This window comes from Canis lupus, chromosome 15 (assembly GCF_048164855.1).
Source record: "Canis lupus baileyi chromosome 15, mCanLup2.hap1, whole genome shotgun sequence".
Classification (NCBI taxonomy): Eukaryota; Metazoa; Chordata; class Mammalia; order Carnivora; family Canidae; genus Canis; species Canis lupus.
This window is the reverse complement of record NC_132852.1, coordinates 49,611,917-49,627,031: the sequence shown is the minus strand read 5'-3', so window position 1 is coordinate 49,627,031 and position 15,115 is coordinate 49,611,917. Positions and strand designations below refer to the sequence as shown.

At 38.0% G+C, this 15,115-nt stretch overlaps 1 protein-coding gene across 5 annotated transcripts in view; it reads left to right on the top strand.

Annotated features, from left to right (window-relative positions):
• Nucleotides 1-14,328, top strand: part of CNOT4 (CCR4-NOT transcription complex subunit 4) — a 136,928-nt gene extending 122,600 nt beyond the window's left edge. For 3 of the 5 annotated variants that reach the window (XM_072777334.1, XM_072777332.1, XM_072777333.1), the window contains 2 exons: nt 12,030-12,242; nt 12,922-14,328. In XM_072777334.1, the coding sequence (XP_072633435.1) occupies nt 12,030-12,242; nt 12,922-13,223 (515 nt within the window). In that variant the 3' untranslated portion in view covers nt 13,224-14,328. The remainder of the gene's footprint in view (nt 1-12,029; nt 12,243-12,921) is intronic. The other 2 variants (XM_072777336.1, XM_072777335.1) reach the window with 1 other exon arrangement.
• The last annotated feature ends 787 nt before the right edge of the window (nt 14,329-15,115 follow it).

The following is a 15,115-nucleotide window of genomic DNA, read 5'->3' as shown; positions in this document are numbered from 1 at the left end:
TCTGGAGAGGTCAGCTCTTGACATTCACGTTTCTTCAATACCGTCCCCCCAAAACACATTCTCACAATTTTTTAAATGTCCCCTAATTACACTTTTCTTAACTCAAATTTCTCTTTTGTGATACTCATAAGTAAATAAATATGTAAATACATAAATACATAAATACGTAAATGAATATACATATGTGTTTGTATTGACATCTTACCCCTCAAACAGGCACCTACACACAATTCAGTCTTTTAAGGGCAACTTATAATTGTTAAAGAATTCTTTCTGTTGATAAAACCAAAATATATTTCCATAGGCAGTTATCATTTGTCTAGTAATTTCTAGAGGTAATAAAGCATCCTTAGGTCTTCCAACCATTTTACATTTACCATGGATTCTAGTTCTGTCTGTAGTCTAGTTCTCCTTTATACAATATTTTAGTTGGACAGTGAATGTTTTTCTTAAAATATAAAGCTCATGCTTTAATAATCCAGATGTGATCAGATAATCTATTTTTTCATTAAAACTATTCATACATATATTTGTATATCCCTTTGCAGTTCACAGAGTCCTTTTATAAAAATATCCTATGGGGTAGGATCATCTCTATTTTGCAAATGAAGAAACTGAGGCTCAAAGTGGTTATCACTTGCAGTTTGCCCATTGTCCTGCAATTGCTAATTTAGACATTGCACATCTATTTACAGGGTCCTTTTTTTTTTTTTTTTTTAATTTATTTATGATAGTCACACAGAGAGAGAGAGAGGCAGAGACACAGGCAGAGGGAGAAGCAGGCTCCATGCACCGGGAGCCCGACGTGGGATTCGATCCTGGGTCTCCAGGATCGCGCCCTGGGCCAAAGGCAGGCGCTAAACCACTGCGCCACCCAGGGATCTCTATTTATAGGGTCTTAATGTTATCATTTTAGGAACTTTGTTACCCACTTGTCAGATATAAGCCTATTGAGTAAAACTGCTAGGCCCTTTTGTCATATGTATAGCTGGCTGGTTAGGTCTCTCATCCTGTACTTTCCTAATACATTTTTAAAAATCTGAATGTATATATCTATTAAATTTTGTGTTTGGATTTGATGTGGTTAGAGTATCACCATCTTCCAAGATTGTCTTATAAAAGAACTATGTGATTATAAAGAGATAGATAAATGTTATTAGTAACATTAATAGCATTTGTGTGAAGAATTTAGAGATTTTTAGTTGAATAATTGTAATTTTAATTACTGATTCTGTCATCTTTAGAATTGGTTCCATTTGCATATTTAAATTAACTTTGTAGGTTTTGCTGAGCTTGCTAAAAAGTATGGAGTCAAGGGAAGCAATATCACAGAAACTTATTTTTTAATTTTATTTGAATTCCAGTTAACATGCAGCGTAATATTAGTTTCAGGTGTACAGTATAGTAATTCAGTACTTCATACATGACCCTGTGCTCATTACAGGTGCACTCCTTAATCCCCATCACCTGTTTCACCCATCCCCACACCACCTCCTTTTTGGTAACCATCAGTTTGTTCTCTGTAGCTACAAATCTGTTTCTTGGTTTGTCTCCCCCTTTTTCCTTTTTGCTCATTTGTTTTGTTACTTAAATTCCACCTATGAGTAAAAGTGAAATCGTATGTATTTGTCTTTGACTTATTTCACTTAGCATAATACTATCTCCATCCATGTAGTTGCAAATGGCAAGCTTTCATTCTTTTTTATGACTGGGTAACATTCTATTGTATGTATATATGTATGTATATATCTTCTTTATTCATTCATTAATTGATGGGCACTTGGGCTAATTCCATATCATGGCCATGGCTATTGTAGATAATGCTGCCAAAAACATTGGGGTGCATGTATCCCTTTGAATTAGTATTTTTGTATCCTTTGGGTAAATACCCAGCAGTGCAATTGTTGGATCATAAAATAGTTCTGTATTTGTTTTTGAAGAACCTCAACACTGTTTGCCACAGTGGTGTACCAGTTTGTGTTCCCACCAACAGTGCAAGAGGGTTCCTTTTTTCTCTCCTTGCCAACACCTGTTATTTCTTGTGTTTTTGATTGTAGCCATTCTGACAGGTGTGAGGTGATACTTCATTGTGGTTTTGATTTGCATTTTCCTGACGATGAGTGATGTTGAGCATCTTTTCATGTGTCTGTTGGCCTTCTATATGCCTTCTTTAGAAAAATGTCTATTCGTGTCCTCTGCCCATTTTTCAATTGAATTATTTTTTTGGTTGAGTTTTATAAATTCCTTCTGTATTTTGGATACTAGCCCTTTATCAGATATGTAATTCGCAAAAATCTTCTCCCATTCTGTAAGTTGCCTTTTTGTTTTGTTGATTATTTGCTTTGATGTGCAAATGATTTTTATTTTGATGTAGTCCTAATAGTTTGTGTCTTTGTTTCCCTTCCCTTGGGAGACATATCTAGAAGGAAGTTGCTTGGCTGATGTGAAAGAAGTTACTGCCTGTGCTTTTTTTTAGAATTTTTGTGGGTTCAGGTCTCACGGGTCTTTAATCCATTTTGAATTTATTTTTGTGTTTGTTGTAAAAAGATGGTCCATTTCATTCTTTTGCATGTTGCTGTCCAGTTTTCCCAACACCATTGTTGAAGAGATTGTCTTCTTTCCATTGGATATTCTTTCTAGCTTTGTCAAAGATTATTTGGCCATATAATTATGAGTTCATTTCTGGATTTTCTGTTCTGTTCCTTTGGTCTATGTGCCCATTTTTGTGCCAACATCATACTGTTTTGATTACTACAGCTTTGTCATATAGCCTGATGTTGGAATTGTGGTGCCTCTCCAATCTTGAAAAAGAGATTGCTTTGGCCACTTCTTTTGTGGTTCCATGCAAATTTTAGGATTGTTTGGTCTAGCTCTGTGAAAAATGTTGTTGGTATTTTGATAGGATTGTTTTGGGTACTATAGACATTTTAACAATATTTGTTCTTCCAGTCAATGACTGGAGGCCTATCAAGGCCTCTTTCCTGGAGTCTGTGAGCATGGATTGTCTTTCCATTCCTTTAACTTGTCTTCAGTTTCTTTCACTGATATTTCATAGTTCTCAGAGTATAGATCTTTCACTCTTTGATTAGGTTTATTCCTAGATACCTTATTGGTTTTGGTGCAATTGTAAATAGAATAGTATCACAGAAACTTTTAGGCTCACACACAGTAGCTTAAGTTCTATAAAAATTCATCTAAATATTGCTGTTATCCAGTGCTACACTTTACATCTTATCCCACAAGCTTACCATCAGAAGACTTATCAGAAACTGCTGTTTTCAAGATACATTATGGTTAGGAGGATATTCTAGAAAGCCCATCCAAATAATAAATAATTTTGATATTATGGATATGCATTTTGGCTCTCATCAGTCTGTTCCATTTGTTTTATGGAGTTGATGTGTCAGTGGGATGGGAAAGTAGCTGGTTTCAAAGTCTTTGAGTTTGGGCAGGCAGCAGAAGAAAGGGACCATGGGATAAAGAAGGAGGACATTTCCAATGGGAAACAATTGTCAATAGAAGCTGCCTCCATGACTACCTGTCCCACTTCAAAATTAAAGTTTACCTTCCTGTGTACTTCAGTTGGAAGGGAGCTAAGGTTCTAGCCAAAATGCTGCATATTATTATCCATTAAAAAATGTCCCCAAATGCAAACAATAGAGCAGTGGTGCTTGCTAAACCTGCCACTCATTTCTAAATCTGTTTTCATATTTTCCCAAGAACTAATTATAAGCATGTAGCTTCTAGAGTTTGACATTTTCTCCTTTTCTGGCACTCATCTTAGCAGTGGTTTTGTGATCACATCTGTGAGTATCAATTTCCTGGAATAGAATTCAATTTTCACCTAGATTTTAAAATCATTTAAATTGAGTGGATGTTCTTTTACGGTCTTTGCATCTTTACTGACTTAAAGTTCTCTTCTCCACATTGCTTAATCTGTCCTTTCTGGTTTGAGGATTGTGCTCTTTTTATGAAGAATATGGAAAGAAACAAAATGAAGATGGAACTGCATAGCCTTGCCTTCTTTTAGGGCTTAGCATTAAACAGGGTAAACAGTGGATTTTCTTAATTTTCTCCTATTTCAAACTTAGCTTTTTTTCACCTTCAACATTTTCCACAAGCTTCAGATCATTATATATTCTGATTTTAGTCTTCAAGGATTACTCTTATTATATACAGGTAGGTTTTTTACTCCATCCATCTTTTCTAAGCGTTCTTTTCAGCTCTAGTTCTATGTGATTCTCTTTGTTACAACTGATTTCTTTAGATTTCTCCCTAATCTCTTTATTACAATAATTTATTATTGCATAATCAGAAAGTCATATTTTAGCATCTTCTGTGGCTTATGAATCACTGACCCCTATAACTATGGGACCACTCTGAGGCATCGTTTTTTTTTTTTTTTTTTTTTTTTTCCTTAGCCTTTTTTTTGGAAAAGGTGTTTTCTCCCAAACCTGGAAGCAAATGTTCAGGGCTGGTCATTTAGGAAACATTAAATATTTGTTGAAACCAGGTTTGGTAAGTGTTCACTGTATATAAAGCAGATTAAATCAAGGCCTCTTTCCTGGAGGAGCTCATAGTCAGTAGAAAAAAAGCTAACATATAAGGATTTGCAATGCACTGTGGTAATTGCAGAAATAGCCAGGATGCCTGTCATCCAAGAGCCCAAGTTATTCTCGTTTCTTGCCTCTGTAAATCCTAAATTTATGCCACAAATTCTTAGAGTTTCTAGTATGTTCACAACAGCCAACCAGTTCTCTGTAGGTCAGAAGTCCAGAGTATATGTTTCCCTTCTTTTTTCAACCTTGGGAAAGAGAGATTGTCAGAATGTCAGTTTGATCAGGTTTATCTTCTAGCAAATTCAGACCTCCGGTTAGAACCCCCCATTTCTGTGCTCCCCTGGATGATGAGTTCCCTCGATTGTCCTTAGATTGCCTCAGTGTTTTGTTCATAGTGCTTAGTTTTGTGTTCACTGGAATGCTTCCTTTGCACTTCCAATTTCAGATTTTATAGATTTCTTATATTTGATTTTTGCTCCTCCTATCCTTTAGCTCTTTTTCTCTTACATTCTGGTTCAGGTTCCACCTAACCCAGTCTGTAATGCTTCTGAGATGATTTTATCTTTTGCATTAACTTTTAAGTGTACTTTTTCCTCATTCTCTATATAGCTTTATATATATAGACATCTTTCCGTAAGTATTTTTCCTTTCTTTTTTTAATCCTTCTAAGACAACATCTGGATGTTTTCCTGGTTCTCAGTAGATAATCTGATTATCCCCTAGGACAGACTTATAGGAACATTCTAGAAGAAGAAGGCATACATTGTGCAAAACCCTATCCACTTATATTTTGAAATACTTCTGCTATATTTTAGATTGGCTGCTTCTGCTCTTCTCTGTTCTGCATGGAATGCCTGTGTCCTTTTCAAGATCAGCTTCTCAAGTCACCATTTACTCTGTATGCAGGATGGCAGACTAGTTCATTTTCTTCTTTATGCCCACAGGACTTTGTTCATACTGGAAGAGCATTTAGTACCACCCAAGCATTCCTTATTTAATTTTGGTGCAGTGGATTTTTAAAAAGTGCACATACACTTCAAAGATGATTGAAAACGTCATTATAGTGGCTCCTTTCCCTCAGTTTACATGCAGAAAAGCCTTTTGGCCCCCAAACCTAGCTGATTCCTGCTTTCAGAAAGATTTGCATCTCTTTGGAAAGAATGATGTGGTTCATAGCATTATACAGATATGAATTAAACAGGCTTCTTAGGGGAAAGTGATTTTTCAGCTCTTCTCAAGTTGGATCTTTGATTCAGCAGTTATCTTAAGGCCCATCAAGTTTCTAAGAAGGAAACTGAAGGATATAGAAAATATGCCCTTGGCCCCTGCAGTGGAGTTGAGAGGTGTGAGGAGGGGTGAACAGCAGCCATAGTGGGGTCACAGCAGTTTGCTATCCAGTGAGTGTGGTTCAAGCCACAGGTGCAGTTCTAAAATGATCTAAGTGGCAGAGAAAAGACTTAAACTTTTGGAAGATTGAATAAAAACTAAGTAGAAGAGATCAGGAAAGCATTCTAGATAGGGAGAAAAGCACAAAGTAAAGGCAGAGTCCAGGAAACCCAGACCATATTTAGCTGACTCTCATGGCCTCTCTTTTCCTGTTCGTGTCATTTCTGTTTCCTTCTATTAATAACAATAAATTTGGTTGTTTTTTTAATTAATACTTTTTCAAGTTCTTCTGTTCTCAGAATTTCTTTTCACTTGTGTTCTTAGGATTTTTCATTTAGTTTCATCTCTACTTTCAAGTCTATTAAATCCAAGATTTTGTGCCCCAGTAAATGGGGCAGTTAATAAGCATAATAATAAGCATAATCCTAGAAATTTGAATGTCATTTTTTAAAAGTAGAATAACATTTTATCACAAACCTGAAAGAATTTGTTCACAAAATAGTCATTTTCCCTGCAAATTTTAGCTTATAAATTGAAATTATTTCTGTGGCTCACCTAAAAAGTATAGCATGCTGTTAAGATAAATCTGTCTGTCAAGTTCTGGTAGGAGAAATTTTGTATGCTCTTTAAAGTTTGGTTTAACACGTAAAGATAAGCATAGTTCATTTGTGTTTGAGTTGCTTCGAGATATGTTGTTGAAGTTGGAGAAAGTTGAGGATTTCTTAAAATCCTCAACTGATGGAGATGCACGCCATCCAAAACTGATAGGAAATCATATGTAACAGGATGATGTAGGGTGGGAAGGTGCTGCAGAGAGGGGCAGCAGAGCCTGAGATAAGATGACGGTGTGTCCTTCTAAAAATACACGAGTGTTTGAGAATTTCACTGGCAAGGAGTAACCATAATGGGAACTAAATTTCAAATGTACAGTTCCAAGAAAGATTTGTTTCACTAAGTAACCTAGCCACTGGAGGGAGCCTTTGAACTGTAAGGAACAGCAGTAAAGGAAAGGAAGATCAAAGCTTTGATTGAAGCTTTTTGAGAAATAAGATCAGGTTGCCAATTGGGCTTTGAGGAGTAACCATGAGATGAGGCTTAAAAACTGAAGAGCAGAATAAACTTCTCTGGCATACTTGGGCTTCTCGGTGACTGCTGCCCAGTTGGGGCGGGTTTGACCACTAAGAGAAATTTAACTGGAAATTCGAGAGATCTCTGGCCATAGGGACTACAGTTAAGAATGGAGTAGCCTCAGGTGAGTATGTGGGCCAGTTGTCCCTAGCAAACATGAAAGTGGAGAAATTGGTGGATTTGTGAATGTAGCTGTATTTAGCCTGCTGAATTCATAAGGCCCATGTGTTGATAGAGAAAACACCTTGCAGACGTAGTGCCAAAAAGAAGGTAAGAGGCCCCATTTCCAAGAGGAAACAGAAAATCCTGACCTGGTAATTAGAGAAAACGAATATTTGGGATGGCCTTTTGTTTTCAGGTTCCCATTATGTGTGTTTTATCTCACCGTATTGTTACTACAGATCTTCTGTCTTCATGCTTAGCAGCAGGTATTGTTGTCTGAATGCAGTCTTTACATGGCACCCTAGTATATGACGCAGATGAAAGCAGGGTGGGAGGAAGATGTGTTGTCCTAGGGCCCTATCCCCTCAGCTTCCTCCCCAGGGGCTCCTGAGATGGTTTTGCAGCCTGAAACGAATTTAAAAATCAGTCTTTTCAGGTGAAGATTTTATGCAAACTGGAAACCAATGACAACTTATAAAGATCAGGTTTTCCCAGTTTTGCTTTCTGTAGCAGGGTTTTGCATTTCATAATGATTAACACATTGCAGTTAATCTGAGGAACAGAAAGGAGAGAAACCCACTCAGCCGCTGTAGTGCTATGTGTTCTTGCCTAAGCCCTTCATCTTTTCCTGCTTTGATTTTCTGTGAAAGATCTGATGTCAGGATACAGCTTAATTTTATCTTATAATACAGTTGGCCCTTGAACAATGTAGGAGTTAGAGGCACCGAAAAGGGAAAATATGTTTAATATAAATATTAAAATATATTTTAAATGTTATATCTAATAGAATTGTTAAAACATACTTACCATAAATGTTAAAATATATTTAATAAAGCTGTACTGAAAAAAAATCCACATGTAAATAGACCCGTGCAGTTCAAACCCACATTGCGTCAAGGTCAACTATGGAGCCATTACGAATAAAAATGTCTTTCTCTATACATCCTGCTTTGTAGTTGGACTAGTCTAGTGTTATGTAAAAATACCAAAAATCGTTTCAACCTGTTATGGATATTTGAAGCTCAGGGTGTCTATGCAGTAAGTAAAACTACTTCATGAATGAATAATTGCTCCTGTTTACCCCGTAGACATTTCTGCACGTGTGCCTCCATGACCTCTCTCTTTACTAAACTTTATAGCATTTTATTAATCACATACAACCAGGTGACATTTATTCTGTTGCTCTTCCAGATTGTAGTTGTTGAACTTTTCTTGTCTGTACATTGTCTCAATGTCTCAACTTTAAACGCCTTGCAACAAGAGGCAAAATTGAAGTTTTTTGTTCTCCTTGCATACTGTCCACCTTCAGCAAATAGCTGCCTTGATTTTTATCTTGGCGGTCTTAACACATACGTTTTATAAGTTGTCAACTTGCTTAGTGTGTGGTGACCAGTGTGTTACGGACTGGGTGTTAGGTAATCAGCAAGCTGGCCGAATTTTAAACAGAATGTCTTCTTTGTGGTATTCTGACCCAGGAAAACTGATAGTATACTGAGACTTCTTACACAATGGCATATGAGAATGTGATATCTGGCACCTTGAAGGTGTTTTAAATTTTATGTCTTTGAGTTCTATACTGAAAAATAAACCCACGACAAACAACTTGACCTGCTTTCCTGCCCTCAAATTATTTAGACCCAAAAATAGTGTTTTGTTGTACATACTTGAAAATCATAAATTAAAATTAGTTTTTTAACCTTATAAAACATTTAAATGTTATTAGCAATCCTTTAAAAATATACAGTTCTGAGTATGTTATACTACAATTAATACATTAAAAATCAAACAGTATCATTTCTAATATAAAATATGTTCAGAAACTTGATTTTCATTGTGCTCTGCTTGTAGAAAGTGTAAGATGCTTTCCCATATCCTATTTGTCTTTACAATATTTTGGTGGTGAGAAGGCTTATTATTATTTATGTCGACTCGCTAGTCCCTTTGTGAAGATGCTGGATGTTATCCCTTCATGCCCCAGGAGAGTGTTTGTACAGAGCCAGTTTCTGGCAAGTGAGGAGTCCCCTGCCTCAGCTTTTTGGAAAGTTTACTGTCTGTTCAGTATTGAGTACTGATAAACAACTATTGTTAGGCATTTATCAAGTAATAAATGGGCTTCAGATTGCTTTCTCTTCTCTCATTTTGTTCCTACAAGAGAGTAAGGCAGATGTTACTCCTGCTTATGAAATAAGAGCCTGGGATATTAAGAGACTTACTTATATGCCTTTGGCTGTATTACTTACCAGTGTAGAGCTGACTTACACAGTCCATCTGCAATTTTCAGCCCAGTATTTTTTCCATTAGACCTACTGACTCATACATTCTGAGTTGCACCCCACTGTGAAGTCCTGTATCAAGAAAGGGAAATGAAGTTGCATCAAGTTGAGTTCAGTGGTCAAAGTTCTGGTACTATTTTAAAGAAACTGAGTGGAGACTGCAGAGTTCCTATATATCCCCTACCCATGCACAAATGTCTTTTGATTTTGTTGCAATATTAACTTTCAAATAAACTTTATATAAATGCAAATATTATGTTAATGCAAAATTAGGGATTCCTTAGTTCCAGTTCTCACTAAATGTAAAGCAAAAGTGAGGAGAACATTGGTATTACTGAGTTATGGGGTATTTTCTTTTTCTCAATTCAGTGGAAAAGAGGGACTCAAATCATCTGCATAGGCTTCTTATTTTGGCTACCTAGTTCAAGAGTATTAATCTTCTTCAGAATTTTCCCATGTAGTTATACATCATCTTTTTATGTCAGGGATTTATTTCCTTCCTGGGAAGCTTTCCTTGTTTAGAGTTCAGTTTCTGGCTAATTGAAAACCATTTTAAGTTATTCTTTCTGTCTGACAGTTGGACTACTTTAAAGGTTAGAATGTGGCACAGCCACCAAAACTTCCTGGAGTAGAGGGTATTTCAGAACTTTGTTGGTGTGATCTTGTTAGTGCCTCGTGCACTTAGAGCCAGAGTGAAAATGATGATTGCGTTGTTGATTTAGAAATCCCCCTCTCCAACCCCTGACTTGGCTTCAGAGCCCAGTTTGTTTCTTCAGCCCAACCATTTCTCTGTCCTGCTAATCATGGGCAGTGGACATACCATAATGTTGCTGTGTTTCTTTTTTGCCTCTTTTTAGTCATGGGTCTTATCTGACACATTAAAAAAAAAAATCAGTTAATAGTCTGTACGGTGTAGATCAAGAGAGAGAGCTAGGTGTTTAAAAAAAAAACAAAAAAAAAACAGGGTCTGGGTTGAAGTCCTTACTATACCAGTTCTGGAATCTTGAGCAAGTTATTCAGGAGTGTATTTCCCTTACCTGTCAAATGAAGATGATTCTCCCCTCCTCTGCCTACCCCACAACGTGAGGTCAGATGAGATAATAATTGACTACGAGTGAGCCTCAAGAACTGTACAGCTCAGTGCAGATGTAAGTAGGATGCAGACAAAAGGAGGAGCCTTAGGAAACTGCATTGATCATGCAAGGAAAGTAGGTTCGAAGAATTCATTCTCCCTTATCTTGACTTGTCTGTATGGTGTAGATGGCCTCTTCTTCATCTTAGTAATTCAGGGATGACTTTTTTGGATTGGGTTGCAGCGGGGTTTTTTGTAGGTTTTTTTGTTTTTTTGTGGGTTTTTTTGTCTTTTTATAAATAAGGTCAGTTGGGTAAGTGCTGCACTTGCTGAAATGTGATACCATTTGGCATAGAACAGTAACTGGTGCAGAGCGAAATGATAAAAAGAAAATTCTGAATTCACCAAATAGCATAGACTGCCTGATAAAATACCACCACCTTCTTCATCATCATCATCATCATCATCATCATCATCATCATCATCATGTGGTGATTGCTAATCAGTTCTCTATGGTCTTCTCAAAAACCCCAGTTAATAGTTTGACCTACATTCCTATTTCCAATAAAAGTTACCCTAGTAGCTATGCTTCACGATTTCGCCTCCAATCACTTATTTACAATATGTGGATTCTGGATGTTAGTAGGTCAAGTTAGTTTAGCCACAATTTATAAAAAGCCTTTTTTACATTGATAGTGCCTTACCATGTAAGATACACTATTCATAAAAGGAACCAGAGAACTAACTGTAGGACTCCAGGACTTGAGTTTTAAAGGATCGGTAGCACTGCTGGAAGAGAATAGGCCGACTGTGCTGGAAATAATCCCATCTGAAAGGTAGCTTAGCCCCTGCCTCCTCGGCTTTCATGACTAATGGAAAAACTCCTTTCAAATTCGAAAGTCTATTCATTCCTGCCTTCTCCTCTGAAATGCATTACCAGTTTTATCATCAGGAAGAACTTGATTATTTTTCCTTTCCTATTGGCTTATGTTTATTCTTCCTAAAATGACTTTTCTTGAATTTAACGGGCTCAGAAATGAGTTCCTGTATTGAGCTTTGCAGGCTTGATAGCGTAAATCAGCTCAACTGGCTAAATGCCTCGCTAACTGAAACTTCCTAATGTAGCTGGAACTCACTTGTGCTCTTGAGCGTGGAGTCTTTAAAGTGGATTATTGATTTACCAGCGCAAGATGGTGAAGTGTCTCTAAGGAAGGACAAGACGCTCCCTCTCCTGATCCTTGAGCAAGTCTTTCCTTGCTGATTTCAGGGGCTCTGAGCTATGAGCAAAATCCTAACCATGTTTATCTCGCTAGGACAACCCATCCTAAATGCTCAGTAAAGAAAGAATAATTCTTCTCCCACTTAACCACTAAAGAACAACATATGTTTCTAACGTCAGCTTTTTATTTTTTTTTTTATCTTTCATTTTTTTGTTGGTAAATCTCCCAGACAACAGCAGTTCTGTAGAGAGTTTAAATATGAAGGAATGGCAGGACGGGCTAAGGGCACTTCTACCCAACATTAACATCAACTTTGGTGGACTGCCCAATTCTTCCTCCCCCTCCAACGCCAACCACAGTGCACCAACGTCCAACCCTGCCACCACCGACAGCCTGAGTTGGGACAGCCCTGGCAGCTGGACAGACCCAGCCATCATCACAGGTAACTTTCTCCCTCCTTCAGCTCCACTGACTGCCATCCGTTTGGTTTTTAGCACCAATTAAATAAAAACAGAGGTCTCTTCAGCATAAGCTTCTCTTCACAAAGCCGCAAGCGTGGGGTGGCCGGCTTCGCTCTCTGGGGTCGTGCAGTCTCTGCTAACTGTCGGCCTAGTTGTAGAACAAGGCACTTGGCGCCTAGGTTGGTTCTTGGGTGTGAGTAGGTGCTCATGTCTGGCAGCATGTGTGTATTTTTCAGGTCTCAAAGTACAAAAGGATCTGACTTACCTTTTAAAGGAACATACTCCACTTTTTAAAATAAAGCTCTCTATTATAAGGCTCTCTTGTTTACGTATCCCTGTCAGAGAAGGAGAAGCGCAGCTGGGGAATGACGGTGTCCAACTCTGGGGACTCGGTTTTGCCGCTCTGCCTCTGTGACAGTGGGGGACGGTGTCTATATAGTTGAAGAGGAGGCATGGGTTTCTGGCACAATGAATCATCCGTGGAAGGGGGGAGGATCAAAAAGAACATAACATTCAAAAGGTCTTGTTTGGAAGGAATCTAAGACTCTAATTTTTCTCTTTTTGGATAAATGAATCACCTTAAAAATTCTGTTTGTTGGATTTCTGGTTCTTTCTGCACAAACTCACCATTTTCCCTTTTGTTTTCTTTTCTCTCCACAGGTATTCCAGCAACTTCAGGAAACAGTTTAGACTCTCTTCAAGATGACAATCCTCCACACTGGCTAAAATCCCTTCAGGCCCTCACAGAGATGGACGGCCCCAGTGCTGCTCCATCACAGACCCACCACAGCGCCCCCTTCAGCACACAGATCCCTCTGCACAGAGCCAGTTGGAATCCCTACCCTCCTCCTTCAAATCCTTCCAGCTTTCACTCCCCACCCCCAGGCTTTCAGACAGCCTTCAGACCCCCCAGCAAAACCCCCACAGATTTACTACAGAGTTCCACACTGGACCGCCATTAGGGAAAGAGGAGAAACCATTAGAAAATGCAGGATTTGTCCCACCCTGTTTTCTCCCTCTTGGCCCATCCACAGCTCCCTTCTCATCTCTTATGTTCTGAAGAATCCAGTTCCTGATCAATTTTTTTTCTCCCCACCCCCAGATGCAATGCGATCACAGGGTCATTACCATCTTTTTTTGTTTTTATTGTAAAAGTTTCTGTTGATCCAGCATTTGAGTGACACTGTTGAATGTTTCCTAAAAATGCCTTTTTTTAAGGAGGGGAAAAAAAAAATCAAAGGGCAGTCTCAATATTTAGAAAATTACCGTCTGTCTGTTGCGCATAATAATGACATAATCTGCTTAGCAGAAAATGACGATTAATCTTTAGGAAAGGTCAAGTAAGTGCATTATCAACTGCAGAAATTTGAAAACCAGGTTAATTGAAATGCGATTGCTAAGTGCACGGGGGGAAAGCAGTGGTCCTGGCATCCATCTTGTATTCAACTTATCACTATTGCAGGGAAAAATGCTTTTCATTTAATTTAATTTCTAAATCTTTTGGCAAGTTGATGGAGAGGACTCGATTGTGTCGTTAAGCAAGAGAAGTTATTGGAAGTTGACAGAAAGACAAATTGATATGTAGTAGTAACTGGCCTATTGCTAAAGAGTTTATAAGGAGGGGAGAAGTGATTTTTTTTTTTTTAAAGGAGAAAAAAAATTTTTGGCTTTAGATTCAAAGTAAATCCAGACGTTTTAAAGAAAAAAAGTATTCACAGATTTAATACCTATGCATAACATAAGAGCTGAAATAGAAATGATTTCTTCAGTCTTTCTCCTCTGTCAGAATCTTTTTTTCTTTTACCTTAAATTCACCTGACTGTGCACTCTGAGATAGCACTGCTCTGGGGCCATCTGATCACCATCAGGAGCAAATCTCTGACCTCCTTGCCTGCAGCTTTTACTTAACCCTGTAGTTTCTGGACGTTTGTGCAGTATTGAAAAGACAGGAGAAAAGAAAACAGAAACCTGGTTATAACCTGACGCTAAAACTAAAAACAAGGAAATGTACCTCTTTCTTCAGAATTAAAACTAAAATCTTAAATAAAACAGAAAACTTGATGATGACCCTTGGGTTGTTCTTGTTTTTGTTTTTCCATTTTGTGGTATGTGAGTTTGAAACATTTTGGACAGCTGTCATCAGATATTTCCATCGATTTTACATGTTCAACACCAGGAAAAATGGTACAGAAGAAGAAATGAGGAAAAGAACTCGTCTTATTGTCAGTCTTTGCCATCTTTGAAGATCAACCCATCTTGTCCTCAAGAGTTCTCTTCCTGCAACTTTTGATAGAAGATACCTCCTCCCTTCCCAGCTGAAAAGCCTCACGGGCCAGAAAGGAGCAGATGAGCTATTGGTGTGCTGAGATGTTGGTTGGCTTGGGAGGCCTGGTGGGAATAGCCGGTGTGCCATGCAAGTAGCAGTGCCTTGTGTGAGTGCCATGCTGGGAAAGAGATCAGGAGACCATAATGTCTCTTGATGTAGACCTCCGGCAGACAAATCTATGGCCAGCCCATTCTAGGGAATACCTAACAATGGAAAGATGGTCATACCACTGACCAGAAGAGGGTGGGGACAGAATGAAGTGTTCCCTACCAGATTCCCAAGATCTGTATGGTTTGCATTTCCTGGCTTGGATTATATTCACAAATCCAAACCTGGAGTTTGCACATTTTCAGCCACATCCAGTAATGGAATCTTTGTCGAATGAATTAAGTAGAGCTTCTAAATAATGTATTATGTGCTTTCAGATTGATTTTTTTTACCTGTTATTTTGTACGTCAGTTTACTACAAAAATGCACAAAAAAAAAACAATTCACAGTTTTTGAAAAACAGGATAGTCTCAAATGTCA